The sequence below is a fragment of the Ruditapes philippinarum genome, unplaced genomic scaffold (assembly GCF_026571515.1).
Source record: "Ruditapes philippinarum isolate M1 unplaced genomic scaffold, ASM2657151v2 ctg427_1_1_1_1, whole genome shotgun sequence".
Taxonomy (NCBI): domain Eukaryota; kingdom Metazoa; phylum Mollusca; class Bivalvia; order Venerida; family Veneridae; genus Ruditapes; species Ruditapes philippinarum.
The window spans coordinates 115917-135615 of record NW_026860379.1 but is presented as its reverse complement, the minus strand read 5'-3'; the positions used below and the strand labels follow the sequence as shown (position 1 = coordinate 135615).

At 33.7% G+C, this 19699-nt stretch overlaps 1 protein-coding gene across 1 annotated transcript in view; it reads left to right on the top strand.

Moving 5' to 3' along the window:
* The window catches only part of LOC132759835 (uncharacterized), an 80737-nt gene that overhangs the window by 41410 nt on the left and 19628 nt on the right, over window positions 1-19699 (top strand). Inside the window, exons 7-16 of the mRNA XM_060751695.1 lie at window positions 8978-9113; window positions 12036-12081; window positions 14808-14913; window positions 15233-15387; window positions 15712-15910; window positions 16202-16310; window positions 17091-17267; window positions 17695-17959; window positions 18304-18456; window positions 19283-19470. Coding sequence (XP_060607678.1) covers window positions 8978-9113; window positions 12036-12081; window positions 14808-14913; window positions 15233-15387; window positions 15712-15910; window positions 16202-16310; window positions 17091-17267; window positions 17695-17959; window positions 18304-18456; window positions 19283-19470 — 1534 coding nt within the window. The remainder of the gene's footprint in view (window positions 1-8977; window positions 9114-12035; window positions 12082-14807; window positions 14914-15232; window positions 15388-15711; window positions 15911-16201; window positions 16311-17090; window positions 17268-17694; window positions 17960-18303; window positions 18457-19282; window positions 19471-19699) is intronic.

Sequence of the window (19699 nt, the reverse complement as noted above, 5' to 3'; positions counted from 1 at the left end):
GCATCCGCGCAGTCTGATCAGGATCCATTATGTTCGCTATCAGTTTCTCTACTTATTAAAATGTTTAAAAGCGAACAGTATGTTGGTTTTGTCGTGACACGGCTCATTTATTAACAGCCATCAGGTATTCTATTTTCTCCCGCAGCTAAATACTAGTAAATAATATCCCTGCACTAAGCGCGAGACTCAGATTTAAAGGAGAAATCACGTTCTCATGCTATGGCTTGAATTTCTCACGCATTTCACATAATTACAGATATTCTTATTTAAAACTCGCTGACTCGCGGTATGCGTTTACTAGCGCATCTTTGAGGCGACCTGAATCTCGATTCGAGGCGAAAGATCCGTTGATTTATGTTGTATGTTCATAAGCTTATAATTTTGCATATTAAAATTAATACAGATTCCCTTTATTGAAGACGATCATGTAGGATCCTCAATTTGTGTGAATATGGTTTTTGGAGAAGCTCGTTTTTGTCTGCACATAATACAGTGCTACCTTGTATGTAGAGCCTATGAAAGAAATGAACTATGCATTTTATGTTTTATATCTTCTTATTTTTTTAATATTTGGTTTAACGCCGCTTTCAACAGTATTTCAATTATAGCGGAGGGAATTTAACAAAACCAGTGTTTCTCACAGTATCAACTTCTCTACGGAAATAAATGACAGGAGTCCGAGGTGGACCTTGAAACATTTCATACACAGTAAACAATTTTAAAGGATAATATTCGTACAATACGCAATCGTGTCTCGAATTCATGCCTTCCGAATTCAGCGTAAGACCACTTTACCGATTACACCGTGGCAACAGAAGAATATTCAAAGTTAAAAACCTGATTATGATCTCCCTTAATAAGGCAGAAGTCCACTTTATTGTTTACATCATAAACAAATGTTTTTGGTGTGTGTTTTCGTTTTTGTTTTTTTTTTCTTTTTTTTTTAAAGCAAACTGTATTGTATTAAAAAAAATGAACACGATAACGTCAACATAATACATAATTCGTATTCAGTGGTAACAAAAGTTGCACAAGTTATTTAATAATTATATTTTGTATTAAATTAAAATAAACAGGATAACATCTACAGAGAAATGCCCTTTGTTGCCTAGAGCGGTTGCTCTACAGAGGTAAAATGTAGTAGAGCCCTTTAGAAATAAATAATATTTTGAGGGCCGCTTTGTTATACTGTAATGAAAAAGCGGTAAGTATGTATACGTAAATCCGAGTTCCAAAAAGTTTTATAGTTTGTCATTTTCTAATTACGACATTTTAATTAGATTATAATTATATAATCTATGTATTGCACAAACTTAAAAATGGTAAGCAAAAATAAATGTTTTTGTTTCTTGTACAGTTTGTTTTTAAATATTCTTAACATACTTGAATATTATTTCTGAATTTAATTTATCACTTATTGCACATTTGTATGCATATCTATTTTAATTGCATTTTTACCATGTGTTTTGACACCCAGGCTCGTCTGATTGTATGTGATTTTATGAAAGTGTTTAAAAGCTGAATGTAACTTAAAATAAATATTCTAACGGGTATAAGCTACGCGATCTAATATTCTTACTTCATTCATACAGCAATATGTAAATCTTATTTTTTGCGCTGAAACTAGTTAATTCATATAATAATATAACACTTTTCACTCTTTCATTACAAACATCAAACTATAAAATAAAAATTGAAAGATGTTTGAGACTGCGTCCTGCAAATTAGAAACGTATTTACGATTAAACATTGTAAATTTGCTGATCTAGCGCATGCTTTCAATGAGAACATAATCAACAATTTACAAAATATACATTTCATCAAGTTCCTGTGTTGTTAATACTTACAATCGTAATGTTTGACGTAAGAAAATTGTTATTTGGTATTATTCTTTGAACTCCAACGTCTATTAACGCCACCAAAACCATTACGTTACATTCCCTTTATTTTATTTTAAAACAGTAATAGCAAAATATCTTACGCGTTGACCCTATATTTTTATTGCATAAATATTTTCCTTCACTTTCTCGCTACACGCTCGAAAAATTATAGCAAAGTTCACCGTGTTGAATTTTTTTTAATACACAATCTTTATTGCGATATCGCGCGGTATTTGCATCAGATATGGACGTCATAATGTAGAGAAAAATGACGTAGAATCGCAGACTATTAAGCAAATGTTAAAGAAAGATATCATTACAAAGACATACATTTACTGAACACTATAAAATTAAAACGAAGGAAATCGGATGAAAATTGATAAGAACAGATTGGTTTACTGAGAAAAAGACGCAATTTCGCCGCCACCGATAGAGGGCGCTTTGACGTCATAGTAACGCTGTTTATTTATAAAATATTACTGCAGAAGTAAAGCTCGCATATCTACATGTTTGCATACAAAAAATCATCAAGATCTGAGATGTTGTCAAATTTCGGTCGGAAAGTAGCGAGCTACCTTAAAAAGAATCTTATCTACACAGGGCCTTCTTTTAAAAAACCATTCACAGACCTTGATATTCGTATGCTAATCATGCAAAATCATATGGTTACTGCAGGCATGCTTATTGCATGTCATTAATTGTCCAAAAAACAAGGAAATGATCACATTTATATGGCAGGGGACATCATTATGGATTGATAGTTTGTAACGGTTGTAAATGATAATGTTGTTTCATCTTTTGTTCTTTAATTGTTATCCATAACAGCTTTTAAAATTGTTTCACGATTTGTAGAGATTTACGCTGTGTTTATGTTTCTAATTCCAGACATTGAAACAACTAATTCATGACTGAATTACTTTGAATTATTTAGAATTACTCAAATAATATTCCTTATCAGATAAGTTTGTATATATAAAGATAAGATAAAGATAAGATATAAAAAAACATACTATACATTAATTATCATGTCTCACTCGCGCATTTTATATTTTGCACATACAAAAGTGCTTTATTATCCAATCAATCTGGATAGATTGAAATAAAATGCAAATCATTTTCCTTATTTAGAATAAAAAAATATACTATAGAAATAAATAGTTATTTAATTTTGCATCACTTTCAGATACAGGATTAGATTTACACTGGTAAAAACTCAATGTTTACGACAGTCTTACAAGTATGTTTAAGATAAAAATATGACACATCTACTTATATACATAATTATTATGTAAATAAAATCATTGATGCTGATTATTAATACATCTTTTGGTTTCCCATATCATTTAATCAAATTAAACACAAATTGAACACATCCTGAGCTGAATAAAACAGTACCAGTTTTGAGTATTCGGATATCAAATTTCGGGTGACAACCATAAGTAATTTACATTATAAATTAAATATTCAAAAATGGCAAACGTGAATATAAGAATATTGATTACAGTATTCATTCCCATCCCTTATATGGTATAAATATTTCTATCATAATAGACTTGAACCCAGGATCACTAGGATGAGAAGCAGACACATTAACCACAGAGCCATTGCTCTGCTCAGAACATTTATTAGATGCAAAAAAGTACACTGTATTAGACAAGAAATATCAATTATTTTGTAGTCAATCCCCTCCTTTTATACGTAAGGCAAAAAATAATCCAGAAAGATTTTATACAATAGATAAAGCTCATATAGTCAGTTTTGTTCAAAATTGCTTGTAAGTTTCATAACAAGGTTGAACATAAAGGAAAGACCCGTAAAGAAGATTGAAAAAATAATTTCGGTATGCGGAAAAAACCCTCACAATGGGTTACGCAAAATTTATTCTGAATAGTATCTTTGAGCTGGATTAACTTGACCCCAAGAGGTTTAAAACCTTACAAGTGCATGATTTTGAAAAACTTTCAACCCATTTACTCCTGTAAATTGCATTTTCTGTAACAGTCGTCAAACAAATATCAGTTATTTTTGATTATTTGGTCTAACACCCACCAATGTTTTTTATATGAAAGCTCTTTATCATCTTTTCTACGTCTTTTTTCTCCTTTTATTTTTATAACCTTTTTATCATGTAATGTCAGATATTTTTTCTGCTTTTTATTTCTTCATTTTGATAAGAACTGATAAGACTCTGGAAAGAAAATCATGTACTTTAGGTCAATGATCCTTGTATATAAATGAAACATTATAAGAAGTCTATAAAGTTAAATTAGTGTTCTTAACCCTTTGCATGGTAGCAGTGTTTAAGGTGTGTCTTTAACAGTATTTTAAAGTTAGGCCGGCATGCACATCCCACTGTCTGCAGCTGCCCATTTATTACTTTAAAGATATTTAAACCCTTTAAGATGAAAATGGATCGTTCCATCTTCTAAGATGACCAGGATCATTATATAAATTCAGGGAGGTTAGGTAAAAAATATTAGTAAATAAGCCAAGTCCATGATTTTGCTCAGGTCTAACTGATTTTGCTTAAACTTTCAGGGATGAACAACGTTAATGTGTAGATGGTAGTAAAGGAAGGAATTTTTGCTGCGACCAAATTTAACAGAATTATGGCCCTTTGTTGATTTTTTCACTATATACTATGTAGAAATTTTGTGAACGCAACTCCTCTTCAACCGATTGGCAGATTTTGCTTAAACTTCCAGGGATGAACAACCTTAATGTGTAGATGGTAGTAAAGGAAGGAATTTTTGCTGCGACCAAATTTAACAGAATTATGGCCCTTTGTTGATTTTTTCACTGTATACTATGTAGAAATTTTGTGAACGCATCTCCTCTTAAACCTTATGGCAGATTTTGCTTAAACTTACAGGGATGAACAACCCTAATGTGTAGAAGGAAGTAAAGGAAGGAATTGTTGCTGTGACCAAATTTAATAGAATTATGGCCCTTTGTTGATTTTTTCACTATATACTATCTAGAAATTTTGTGAACGCAACTCCTCTTAAACCGGATGGCAGATTTTGCTTAAACTTCCAGGGATTAACAACCTTAATGTGTAGATGGTAGTAAAGGAAGGAATTTTTGCTGCGACTAAATTTAACAGAATTATGGCCCTTTGTTGATTTTTAGTTTTCAACTTGTGGCACATGTAGTAAAAATATTTGACCTAAAGTCATAAGATTGACAGAACAGTGGCGTGTGGGAGCATCCGTGTCCTATGGACACATTGCTAGTTTAGATTTTAGTGAAGGTGTAATTTATATTCATTTCATAGATTTTAATGAAGGAAGTGTTTTATTCTAGTGTTAAGGATAAGGATCCATGCTGTTCGCTTACAAACCCTATTACAAGTAGAGAAACGGATAGCGAACAGCATGGATCCTGATCAGACTGCGCGGATGCGCAGGCTGGTCTGGATCCATGCTGGTCGCAAACGCATTATGTTGGTTTTGTCGTGACGCGGCTCATTTGATTTATAAAACCTAGCATGTGCTAAAACCAAACATTGTAATGTACACACCATATGGACAATACTTATCATTTTTTTGTTCATACGTACTTTATCGGGTCAATGATATAAATATGTTGCGAATTGTTCTAAAACTGTCATACCTTTGATAAGAAATTTAAAATCCATTTCCTCGTCGACATAACGCCCTTTTAAATTAAATGAAGCATATGTTTGAAAAACCTCATTAATTTCATTAATCAATATCCATTGGACTGACAGCTGGTGTTTAATGTCAAAAATGAACTTTTATAACTTTACTTAAATAGGTGCGTATATAATGTAATTCTTAGTCAAAATTGTGTTTTTTAATTTATATACTGGCCAATGGGCATGAAAATTTCAACCATTTCCATGGTTGTGTAGTGGTTAGCATACTGGAATGACAATCTAAAGACCCGTGATGCGAACTTTGGCCGTGCCTGGCCGATATTTTATGTGACAATTGTATTTCACTACAACCTCTGCAGATTAGCACTCTTTTTGAAAACACGGTCATATTCTCCTTGATGCTTAGAGGTTATGCTTCTATAGAGGTAAGGTTAATTGTGAAGTTTTACTTTGCAAAGAAACGATACTGTTGTTGAACAGAGTTTATTACTGTACAGAGGAGAAATGAGAAAAGCAGTGGAAATAGCAATGGCATACCACTTACATGAACCAAATCCTCTCCAGTATTGGCACTGACTAGTGCTCGTGTTATATTAAAAAACAACCGTTTATATAGGGCCATATAACATGTCAAAAATCTTTATAACAAAGAAAATATAATTTGTCTCTGTGCGACTGGAAATCATGTGATTTTATAGTGTACTTCACTAATTATTTAAGACAAAATTTAATGCACTTTACCAGAATCTTAAAATAGACAGAAAATTCCTGTAACTAGCATGCTTACTGTAAGCAAAGGCTTATCAGGTGCAAATTTTTAAGGATATTATTAATCTTCATTTAAGATTCCATTGTTTACTTGCTTCATATTAAATAGGGGTGACAGCCCTTGAATTGCTAGTTTTCCTACAATTATACCCAAGTCATTCAATCCAAAATGTCTGCCAATTTTTTATATTTCGGACATTCAGAATGAGTGTTTACTGGCAAAGGGCTTACTTTCCAATTATTTTGTTCATTGATTAAATTGATTTACATCAATGCCAATTGTATGTATGTATGTTGTTTAGGCAGTGGAAGACTGTCTTCGCCGTCCAGAAATGTATTTTACCTTATCACATAAACCGCGAGGCAGGAGTGTGATAAAGCCATTTAAATAAAACATTATTACACTAGTGTAATAACACATTGATTCAACGTCATTTGCTTTATATTTATAAAGATATTGTTAAGGTGACAACAGACACTTGCCGTGGTACTCACATAAATGGCATTTAAACCAAGTTATTTTAGTAATGATTGTTATTTATTTAATCTTTGTGCATTAAATGTCGTTGATCATCATAAAAAATAACATATTTGAATAAAATGCCTTTGTAAATGATTGATTTTGAATAAAAATCCTAAAATTTTAAATCGTCATATCAAAGTCATTTTTTATTTTTTTGTCATCAAACTTTTGGAAAATAACCATACTTATATTATCTAGGGAACCGTGTCTCAATTTTTTTCTATCTTTTCTCAAAAAAATATTACGTAACGTCAAACATTTTATGCGACTTTTTTCACCATACATATTACGTAATCAAAGATAATTAAGTGGCTGATTGAGCAAACAAAAATCCCTGACACGGTTCCCTCCGAAAATGAATTTCCTTTCAATGTGCTTTAAACCGCATGTTAATTGCTTGATTCTTAAAAAAGTTATGCCGATTCAAAGTTAGCCCGACACGCATCAAACGAAGTGTCATAAATCGGCTGTTCTCTCTCGGACCCCTACGTTTCACGCTAAATAATTGCATAAATACACAAATATCGCACCAGAGAGGATCACAAGTTGCGGTAACATACTCTAACAAACATTTTATGACCCAGTGACATCTGACCAATTAAAAAGCTGCTGATTAATATCAGTTTATAGTCGAAATTTCTTCAATTTTTAACGTGATTTACTGTTCGTCTGATATCTGTCGCACATGTCACGTGACTATCGGTAAAATTTGAGGCACTCAGTGGGGGGAAATGGAACGCATTTGCGCACCGCTAGCGGGGTATTTAATTGTTTCCTTTTTGAAGTGTATTATTATTATCAGCAGCAGTATTATTGTATTATACCAGTGTCCCTCTGCCTGTGTATTCGTGTATGAAATTCCGTTAAAATATAAAATAAAAATAACAACAAACTGAGCTTCTGACGGTCTTTTAAAGTCCATGGTAGATGTACAAATAAGAACGGGATGTTATATATTTTTTTCCACCAAATTGATAATGCTTCACACAATTTAAATAGAAATAAAAGGTATTACTCGATCAATATGATCTGGCCTTCTTGACTTCTATTATCATGAATATCATCTATGCACGGCATAGAGATCCAGTTTCTACCGGGATAAGACAATAAATTACATACTTTGTCCAGATTTATTAGTACTGTGTCCGATTTACTGGCGAACAATTTATTTTCTCTGAGAATATATTTTTAATATCTTTTTTTTTATTCATAGAGAAATAATCATCCTTAGACAATCTAAAATGGTTTATAAATTTGCCAGGAACACCTTACCACAAGTCATATAGGCGTTCACATAAAAATGTTGTCTGTTTTTGTTGTTGTTGTTTTACTTGACATTGTTAGAAAACGAGGTTGAATGTAAAGTAAGCCCTTGAATCCGTACAAAAGTCTATCAACTCAATGAAATATCTATCAGATTAACGGACAGACAAATTATTTTCAAACATTATGGATATTATAGCAACTACATTTTTAATCAACCCCGTGGTCGTGCGATTTGCCGCTATGCTTAATTATTTATGTTTCATACATTATGTTACGTACGTTGGCCGACAATTTCTTAAATTTATAAAAAAGGCTAAATGTTGAGATATTCATAAAAGATGTACGGTAGTTGTACGATACATGTATTACGAGAAGTATGGACCAGTATGGACCTGTAATTCACGGATATATGCAACTACCGATTTCCCTCATTGATGCCTCAACAGGGGGCGGAGCGTTATCGATAATCGACAGGTCACGCGAATAGCAGATACAAATAGTATAGGTACCGTTTTAAAACGTTTAAAAACACATTTTTCGGACTAACTGCTTCCAAAATTAAATCACGAATGTGTTCAGAAAAGGTTGATAAATCTACTTAGCAAAAAATCTCATTTTAGGTATTTTCAGTGATAATTGACTCCGTTGTCACCTTAAATCGTGCTAATGTTCGCATTACACTTTAGGGGCGTCAATGAAAAATCACTGTTTTTTTTAACAGTTCTTATTTTATATATTTGATGAATAGAATATTAGGTCTGTTAGATTCAATACTAAAATTAAACCAGTTGAATAAAACAATATTATGCACACCAGAGGCTAGCATAATATGATTTTATTCAACTTGTTCAATAAATTCAGTATTAAACCCACACTCATTCAATAACCTCTTAGTATTTAATTCTTTTTTTATTCCAGAACATTGAGAGAGAAGGATACAAGCAGCATGATATTCCAGTTTGATCTCCCGTTACATTTTGGTAATCATCAGCTCAAGAATACGACCGACTTTCAACTTCCGTACGATGTCTGGTGGCTTCATTTTAACGATATGGTAAATACAGAACATTTGTAAAACTTTTCGGAATTTTTGTAAATTTCATGAAATTTATTTATTTTGACTAATGTTTTATTATGGCTACATGCTAACTCAGGTGCTGGTATTAGAAAAGTTTTGTGTGTGTTTCAAATTGTTTTATCAATTTTAGGGATATTAAGATGAAAATTTCATAAAAAAAATGGTTTAACATGAGAGAAATCTGTTAATTACAAACAATATCTTTATGTTCTTAAAATTACCTATTAAGTGACTGAGTGATTGCAAACTAATATGGTTGTATATAATCAGCAAAGAAGAGCAAAAGCTATTCTTTATAGGCTTACACAAACAAACACACTTTTTAAAAACAATTGTGCCTCAAAATACTTTCTCTGAACCTCCTTCATTGTACTTCAATAAGCCTTAACCTGCTGTCGTACCTAAAGTAATCAGCCTTTGCCATTTGTATAAATCCAGTTCAGGTTGCTTATGTAAGTTTGTTGTTTCGTTAATTTCGCTATGTTTGGTCATTTTGTATAAAGAATTACACAATCTTTGTCATAAATATAAAAAAAATTGTCCAAGAAAATGTTATAAAACTTGGCCAGAGGCTTTTTTTTGGTGTGAAAATTTCTTAAATTTGTTCAATAGATTTTTAGCTTGACATTCGATAAGAATAAGTAGAGCTATTGTAGTCACCCGAGCGTCGGTGTCGGCGTCTGCGTCGGCGTAACCACTTATGTTAAAGTTTTTGTAATAGTTCAAATATTTTCAAAGTCCATTGACTTATGGCTTTGAAACTTTGCACACTTGTTCACCATCATGACCCCAACCTGTAGACAGGAGGAGGTAACTCTATCAAGCATTTTGACAGAATTATGCCCCTTTTTCGACTTAGAATTTACGTTAAAGTTTTTGTAATAGTTCGAATATTTTCAAAGTCCATAGATACATGGCTTTGAAACTTTGCACACTTGTTCACCATCATGACCCCAACCTGTAGACATAAGGAGGTAACTCTATCAAGCATTTTGACAGAATAAGCCCCTTTTTCGACTTAGAATTTACGTTAAAGTTTCTGTAATACCTCAAATATTTTCAAAGTCCATTGACATATGGCTTTGAAACTTTGCACACTTGTTCACCATCATGACCCCAACCTGTAAACAGGAGTAGGTAACTGTATCAAGCATTTTTTTTTACTATCAAGCACTAAGAATAGTCAAGCGTTGCTGTCCTACCGACAGCTCTTGTATACTATATGGCAACGAATGTGAGACCCTAGATATCTCAATTGGCATTTTAGGGGTTAATGTACTTTTAACAGTCAACTGAAAGCTGTTACATATAAGGGTGTGGGTTATTGACATTTCATCATAATTATGTCAACATTTTCTAGGAAGCCTGTTTGTTTTTTTGTCAACATTCTTTGCAATCAAGCCATGACTAAAGTTATCATAGTTGAAATGGATGATTCACAACTCGAGTTTAATCAATATACCAGGGCTCGAGCTAGTGGGCGATTCGGGCGAAATAGTCGCCGAATTCCGTCTGACTTCGCCGACATCCTACATGAAAGCGAAGATGAAGTCGCCCGATTTTATTGATCCATTATTGAAAATTACCAACAATAACAATAACTGTGAATAACATGTTGTGTGTGTTTGCTTTGTTTACCCTCGCCGCCGGAAAAAGGGACTGTCATGCATCTCAATCAACGCGAAATGTCATTAATCCGTTTGTTTACCAACATGTCATAAAAGTCTAATTAACAGACGCTCGAGGAACAATTAGACTCCGCCCACGGCGAGATTACCGATACGTGCGAGAAACCAATCGTAATTCACGTTTTAATCGAGGCGACATTATTTAACCAATCATTAAATCGCTAACATACAACTACCTGTAACAATTATTTATGATGGACGGATCAAACGTCAATTAAATTTTCACTATCGAATGATTGTCAGTATTAAGAGGACGGCTCGACATATAACTGTAACGGTACTTTTAAATGAAAGTTATGATAACCTTTTTTGTCGACGAGTTAAATTTGATAAAATTAACGGCGTATTACACTGTATTTATTACAAATGAAGTGAAATTAAAGATCGTTTCTTTCGTTATCTACTTTTATTTTCTTTACAACATAAGTGAATATGAATATAATGTCCGGCGCAAGCTTTTTAATAGTAAATCAGAAGGGAATAACTGTTAATCCACCCATGATATGATCCATGATAGGAATCAACTATGGCTTTTTTATCTTCATTTAATGCAATGGTTGCATTACATGATACTCATTCTTATTACTTGTTTCAAACTACTTTTAAACAGAGACATATAGATAACAATAGGTATAATAATAGCTATCTATGTCTCTGTTTTAAATTAAAATTGATTATTCTATTGTAACACAAATCCAATTCATTTAATAAGATATGTACAGTGAGTCAACATAATTGCGATAACATACAACAAACATCGATAAATAAATCTCCTCACTTCTCCCTAAAGTCTCCCCACTTCTCCCTAAATCAGCTGGAGGGAGAAGTGACTTCTCCCTAAATTTTGAACCTAGCTTGAGCCCTGTATACATTACAAGTAAATAACATATATTCAAGTAAGTTAAATAACACATTTGCCCAGTTTTATCTTTAACCCTTAGCCTGTTGGTGACAACATATTCTACTCATGATAAGCATTCATGCCATCTGATCATGGTCCGCATTGTTAGCTATTCTGTCAGTACATATCCTAAAAATAATGAATGGTTTTATCCACACTGAAAGATTGACCAGTTCATTTTAAGTTTAGGGTTGATTTCATCTTTTATGGTTTTCTTATACACATGTAAAGAAAGCATATTTTGACTCAGCTTCAGATATGTCAATTGGTAGATATGAATTGATGATGATATTATTTTTATTTTCATAGCTGCCAAAGAAAGGTGATGGTCAGCAGTACAGAAGGATTAGAAACAGTAAGTTTTCTGTCATAAATTTATATAAAGTTGGAATTTAGTTCATTAGTGCTAAAAGGTCTTATTTATCGAGCTTACTCAACATATGCCTTTGCTTTTAATCTGGTGTGATTTCTGGTGCTACTATAGTGTGTATGTTAAATATTGGAAGATGAATGTTATCTAAAGACAATAATTTTTAGCTCGACTATTCGATAAGAATAAGTAGAGCTATTGCAGTCACCCGAGCGTCGGCGTCGGCATCGGCGTAACCACTTATGTTAAAGTTTTTGTAATAGTTCAAATATTTTCAAAGTCCATAGACATATGGCTTTGAAATTTTGCACACTTGTTCACCATCATGACCCCAACCTGTAGACAGGAGGAGGTAACTCTATCAAGCATTTTGACAGAATGATGCCCCTTTTTCGACTTAGAATTTACGTTAAAGTTTTTGTAATAGTTCAAATATATTCAAAGTCCATTGACATATGGCTTTGAAACTTTGCACACTTGTTCACCATCATGACCCCAACCTGTAGACAAGAGGAGGTAACTCTATCAAGCATTTTGACAGAATTATGCCCCTTTTTCGACTTAGAATTTACGTTAAAGTTTTTGTAATAGTTCAAATATTTTCAAAGTCCATTGACATATGGCTTTGAAACTTTGCACACTTGTTCACCATCATGACCCCAACCTGTAGACAAGAGGAGGTAACTCTATCAAGCATTTTGACAGAATTATGCCCCTTTTTCGACTTAGAATTTACATTAAAGTTTTTGTAATAGTTCAAATATTTTCAAGTCCATTGACATATGGCTTTGAAACTTTGCACACTTGTTCAACATCATGACCCCAACCTGTAAACAGGAGGAGGTAACTCTATCAAGCATTTTGACAGAATTATGCCCCTTTTTCGACTTAGAATTTACGTTAAAGTTTTTGTAATAGTTCAAATATTTTCAAAGTCCATTGACATATGGCTTTGAAACTTTGCACACTTGTTCACCATCATGACCCAAACCTGTAAACAGGAGGAGGTAACTGTATCAAGCATTTTTTTTACTATCAAGCACTAAGAATAGTCGAGCGTTGCTGTCCTACCGACAGCTCTTGTTCGACTTAGAATTTACGTTAAAGTTTTTGTGATAGTTCAAATATTTTCAAAGTCCATTGACATATGGCTTTGAAACTTTGCACACTTGTTCAACATCATGACCCCAACCTGTAAACAGGAGGAGGTAACTCTATCAAGCATTTTGACAGAATTATGCCCCTTTTTAGCTCGACTATTCGATAAGAATAAGTAGAGCTATTGCAGTCACCCGAGCGTCGGCGTCGGCGTAACCACTTATGTTAAAGTTTTTGTAATAGTTCAAATATTTTCAAAGTCCATTGACATATGGCTTTGAAACTTTGCACACTTGTTCACCATCATGACCCAACCTGTAGACAGGAGAAGGTAACTGTATCAAGCATTTTGACAGAATTATGCCCCTTTTTTCGACTTAGAATTTACGTTAAAGTTTTTTGTATAGTTCAAATATTTTCAAAAGTCGATTGACATATGGCTTTGAAACTTTGCACACTTGTTCACCATCATGACCCCAACCTGTAGACAGGAGGAGGTAACTCTATCAAGCATTTTGACAGAATTATGCCCCTTTTTCGACTTAGAATTTACGTTAAAGTTTTTGTAATAGTTCAAATATTTTCAAAGTCCATAGACATATGGCTTTGAAACTTTGCACACTTGTTCACCATCATGACCCCAACCTGTAGACAGGAGAAGGTAACTCTATCAAGCATTTTGACAGAATTATGCCCCTTTTTCGACTTAGAATTTACGTTAAAGTTTTTGTAATAGTTCAAATATTTTCAAAGTCCATAGACATATGGCTTTGAAACTTTGCACACTTGTTCACCATTCATGACCCCCAACCTGTAGACAGGAGAAGGTAACTCTATCAAGCATTTTGACAGAATTATGCCCCTTTTTCGACTTAGAATTTACGTTAAAGTTTTTGTAATAGTTCAAATATTTTCAAAGTCCATAGACATATGGCTTTGAAACTTTGCACACTTGTTCACCATCATGACCCCAACCTGTAGACAGGAGAAGGTAACTCTATCAAGCATTTTGACAGAATTATGCCCCTTTTTCGACTTAGAATTTACGTTAAAGTTTTTGTAATAGTTCAAATATTTTCAAAGTCCATAGACATATGGCTTTGAAACTTTGCACACTTGTTCACCATCATGACCCCAACCTGTAAACAGGAGGAGGTAACTGTATCAAGCATTTTTTTTACTATCAAGCACTAAGAATAGTCGAGCGTTGCTGTCCTACCGACAGCTCTTGTTCGACTTAGAATTTACGTTAAAGTTTTTGTAATAGTTCAAATATTTTCAAACTCCATTGACATATGGCTTTGAAACTTTGCACACTTGTTCACCATCATGACCCCAACCTGTAAACAGGAGGAGGTAACTGTATCAAGCATTTTTTTTACTATCAAGCACTAAGAATAGTCGAGCGTTGCTGTCCTACCGACAGCTCTTGTTCTTAATATTATGACTACAATTTGGCAATTGTAAAATATGAAAAAACCTACTAAATAGGTCTTTTAATTGGGCCCTTGTTAAGCTCCAAAACTGCATGAAAAGCACTGGTCATCAAATTTTTTGTCCCTCTTAAGGTGTTTCTTTGAAGAGATTTATCAGAAGAAAGTTTATATTTTCAGACATCTACGTAGATGCACGGCCTTCATGTAGGTATGAGGCTCACTCCTGTAACTGCCGGACTCAGCCAAACAATGAGAAAGCCTGTGGGGAAGACTGTCTGAACAGGTTAGTCCGTTTTCTACTACAGCATATAGCTGTCTATATGTTACAATGTTGGGACCATATCTAAATAGACTTCCACCGGGATAAAAAATATTTTGGGTTTTACCCAGCTAAATGGGGGTACAAACAAACTTTAACAGTAACAGCTTCGAAAATAAGCACAACAAGTTGATTAATCGATTGTGACTGGTAGTGTACCGTGAAGCTAAAACAGTAAAATTTTGTTTGTACCAGGGGATTAGCATGGAAAAACCCACATTTCCCGAGTTCTGGATAACATCTCTTTTTTGTATGTTGTGATATAAGAATGATGTTATTTTAGGTTGATTTACACCGAGTGTTCGCCGGATCTGTGTCCATGTGGTGACCAGTGCTCAAACCAGGGTATTCAAAAGCATCAGTTTGCCCAGGGTTTACAGAAATTCCTTACAAAGGACCGAGGATTTGGTGTACGCACAACGAAATCGATCAAAAGTGGTAAGGAGACAATTTCTTTTGAAAACATGTTTTTTGTTATAACAAGAAGATGTATTTTGCAGCATTTTTATCTGAATTGAATATTTTTAATTATAGGAAAAAAAGACTGATTTATTTAATGATCCAGTATTTGTTTGAAAATTTGGGACTAAAAAATTGGACTGAACAGCCTCGTAACCACTTAAACCATTTACCTTAAGATAATCTTGTCTGTACTGGCAGCCCATGTAAGGATTTTGTAGTTATTAATTTTTTAGTGTTTGAAATAGTTTTGTCACTCACGATTAATTGATAATTTAATGACTGAATTCTTATAATCAAAAGGAGATCTGATCACGGAGTATCTAGGTGAGGTTGTAAGCGAGCAAGAATTCCGACGTAGAATGACGGAGGAGTATTCGCAGGAATGTCATCACTACTGTTTAAATCTCGACAGCGGCACTGTGATCGATGGATACAGAATGGGTAACATCGCACGATTCGTGAATCACTCGTGTGAACCGAACTGCGAGATGCAGAAATGGTAAATGAACTGTTTCAAAATTTGTTTAAATATAGATGTACGAGTAGTAGAAAATATGTAACATATGTGGTTATTGATATTAAAAAAGAATAAATGAAGTGACAATATGTATCTATATACGTAAACATTCTATGAAAATTATTATCGGATTTCTTCAATTTTCTAAAAAGAAAATGCTTCAGAAGACACTCCCTGTTTACCGTCTTTTATCATGTCTGTATTATATAGATTTCACATATTTTCTTATGAGCATATGTGTTCATCATTAAAGCAATATAATGTATATTTCAGGAATGTGAATGGCACATATCATATGTGTTTGTTTGCCTTGAAGGACATTGAGCCAGGGGACGAGCTGGTGTATGATTATAACTTCCAGTCATTTAATCACGATGCACAGGTATTGGTTTATTGCAATCATGTATTGGTTTAACATATTTATTTAAGCTTGATTGCGAAACAAGTTCTTGAAACTTATATTAGTCACTTTCCAGTCAGCTTCCTGGAACCAACCAGTACTGGTGTCATATGAAGAAACATGGTTGTGACCCGAGTCAGGGCTCAAACCAATGATCTCTGGGTTGAGAGGCAGAAACCTTAACCACTAGGTCATTGCTCCCTTTAATCAATGTAAATTGATTTGGGTTTGGCATGTAGGGTGTCTAAAACAGTTTTAGAACCAAGTAGTTAAGGTTGTTGATTTTTAATCTTTGCACCTTTACAATCCTGATTTGACACCTTCTTGGGGCTTTTGTTTTTCCAATGTGAGGAATCTCTCTTTCTAGCATACACATTGTTCTACTAAAGTGTTGTCTTGTGCCAAAGATAATGCACAGAGTGGTGCCTGAGGCTTTCTTTACACCCACCCTGCCATTTAGTAAATTTGGAAAGTCATGGTTATGACATTGACAGTGGTAATGTGACTTTAAAAATAGAAAAATATTTTCAGGGCCCATGAGGTTTTTTCCCTTAGTAAAGCTTTAAATTCTCAATATCTGGTTACATGCTGCTTTTACTTAACTGAGAATTGTTTGTTTGTTATTTTGTCATTTTACACCAGTTTTAGTACATTTTTGGTCATATCTAAGTTGTTGGTGGACCTAATAATTAACAAGATATTTGAGAAAAGCCAACCAAAGAACGACAAGTAATGAGATGATATATAATATTATGTTTACAGCAAACTTGTAAGTGTGGCAGTGAGTGTTGTCGGGGCATTATTGGTGGGAGGAAACAGTGGCAGAATGGTCAGGTGAAACCGCCTGACCGCATGCCTGGCAAAGTGATGAAGGGCAAGTTCGGGAAAGATAAACGCAAGTCAAAAGTGAAACAGGAGAAAAACAAGGACAGTCCAAAGGTAAGTCAAGTATACTCTAAACAAAGTACTCTACAAAATACGCATTTAAAGGCTAGATCTTTATTGTTTTTTTTTTGGATGAAAACAGTATTGTATATGTATTTGATATTTTTTATAGTAAATATTTAGTGCTTTTTCTTATATGCACCATTTTGCTATGGTCGGATACAAGTAGTGAATAGGTTTTTTGGGTCATTACTTACACCAGAATCATAGAATTTTAAATGTAATAATAAAGTCTTACCATTGCTTATATATGTACTGTATTGATTATTTTGTGCTTGAGCAAAAAGATCAAGTTTGGGAAAGATCAAGTTAGGGTGTTGCAAACTTCTCAGTACATAGATGCTGTTCTACTAAAAAAGCAAGACTAAGTATTGTTTAACCTTGCTAGCCATTGTCTTTAATCTATTATGTTTTATTATAGACCAAATACCCAATGCAGCCTGTGATTACAAACTCTTCGTACAATCAAACGATGCCAGTAGCTTGCAGCACGTCCATCCCTGCGTATTTGTCTCCCTTGTCACTTAAACCTATCACAAAGAAGGACAGAAACTACGCTCGTGAACACGCCATATTCTTGGTGCGTAATTTGGACCGGTTGAGAAATAAGTTACGCCAAGAACAGGACGAGCAGAAGTCGACCAACGATGAAGATTACGTGAAAGGCACCCACTTTACTAAGAAAGGTAGGCTGTATTTTGTATTGAAAACACACATATTATAATTGTAATTTGGAATTGCCTCAGATCTGTTAGTGCATGTTTGGTTACTGAGTCAGTCCAATCTTCCTTAATTCCATATGTCCAGCTGGTGTCTTAAATTATGTACAAAGAAGCACATGAGGTCCTTCTTCACAAGTGTACCTGGAAAGTCACAATATTACTTTTACATTGTTGGTTAATCACAAAACTCAACTAAATAAGTTCTCACTAGGATTGAACATAAGAAATATATTTCTCTTGAACAATATATATCAGTTTGGATGTTCATGTTCAGAAATTTACAGTGTATACATATGTTGATATTATAGATGTGTTTATCACACAATTGACCGCACTGAAAACTTCTCGATCAGTGAAGACACGGCGTCTTACGGTGGCGGAGGAAGATTCGGAACTTGGCAAGATGGCGAGACTTGCGGGAGTGTGCAGAGAAATTTTCTCGGCTCTAACTGCTGCTAAAGGTCAGTATTTGGTTACATTCTTCTATACATTGACTACAGTATAAAATTTGATTCCCTAAAACTATAATTCTAACACTGCTCATGATTTTGTCATGATACACATTATACAAATAAGAAAAAAGCCACTATCATTTTAATGCGAAATATTTAACCACTGGAGCTGACAGTTTTTGTGGTCTGTTTGTACGCATCAAAACTCCAAACCAGTGTTAAATAGTCGATAAACACGGCTGTGACCGATATTTTATCTTAAATAAGTGATTTTTTTCTCCATTAATTGAAATTATCATGACATATTAGTGCTTAAAAAGATACGAATTACAGACACCAAAAAAATAAAGATGATCATCATATTTGTTCTTGTCAATAAATGAACTTTTTTTGTTAATAAAAGATTAAAAGGAAACGTCTGTTTGTGAAGGTAGAAAATATGAAAATTGTGATTTGTTTACACTCTCAAGTACACAAGTACTTTGAGAAATGTATGGCATATAGATTTACCCTTGTCTGTCTGTCCTTCACTCTCTCTATCCGAGACTGCCAAAACAGTGGAATGTGTTGGCATCCATGTCCTATGGACAGATTTAACTTGATATACTTGGACACCCTTTTCATGAACAAAGAATTTGTATGTTAATGTAAAAAGTCATGTTTAAAAACCAATGTATGTTAAGCTTATTTTATAAAAGATGTATATAGATAATAATCATCTTTGAAATACACATTTTCTGTTGAAATATTTTAATTAAATTTTTATTACTGTAAATCACAAGCACGATTATCGGTTTAGGTTTGAAGCTTTAAGTCTTTGTTTTATCTCTTGTAGATGACGATGGTATGTACATGGCGACAGATTTATACCACCTACCGTCCCGTAAGAAGCATCCGCTTTATTACCAGATGATCGTGGAGCCTATAGATCTTACAATGATTGAGAACAGAATCCTCTCGGGCGAATACCATAGCATTGACATGTTTGAACGAGATGTCATGAAACTTTTCCAAAATGTTGAGGTAAAAATAACTTATTCTTCTTAAAGTGTCAGTAATGGACTTGTTGATGCTGTAAATTTGGGGACTGTAAGTGATTTCTAGCTCAAAATATTACTATACTCCAGTATTACTTTACCTTGTGTAAATTTGGCAATTTTAGGAGATTGACCCGAAGTAAATTTGGAAATTTTAATGGATTTGACTTGATGTAAATTTGGCAATTTTAAGGGATTGACCCTATGTAAATTTG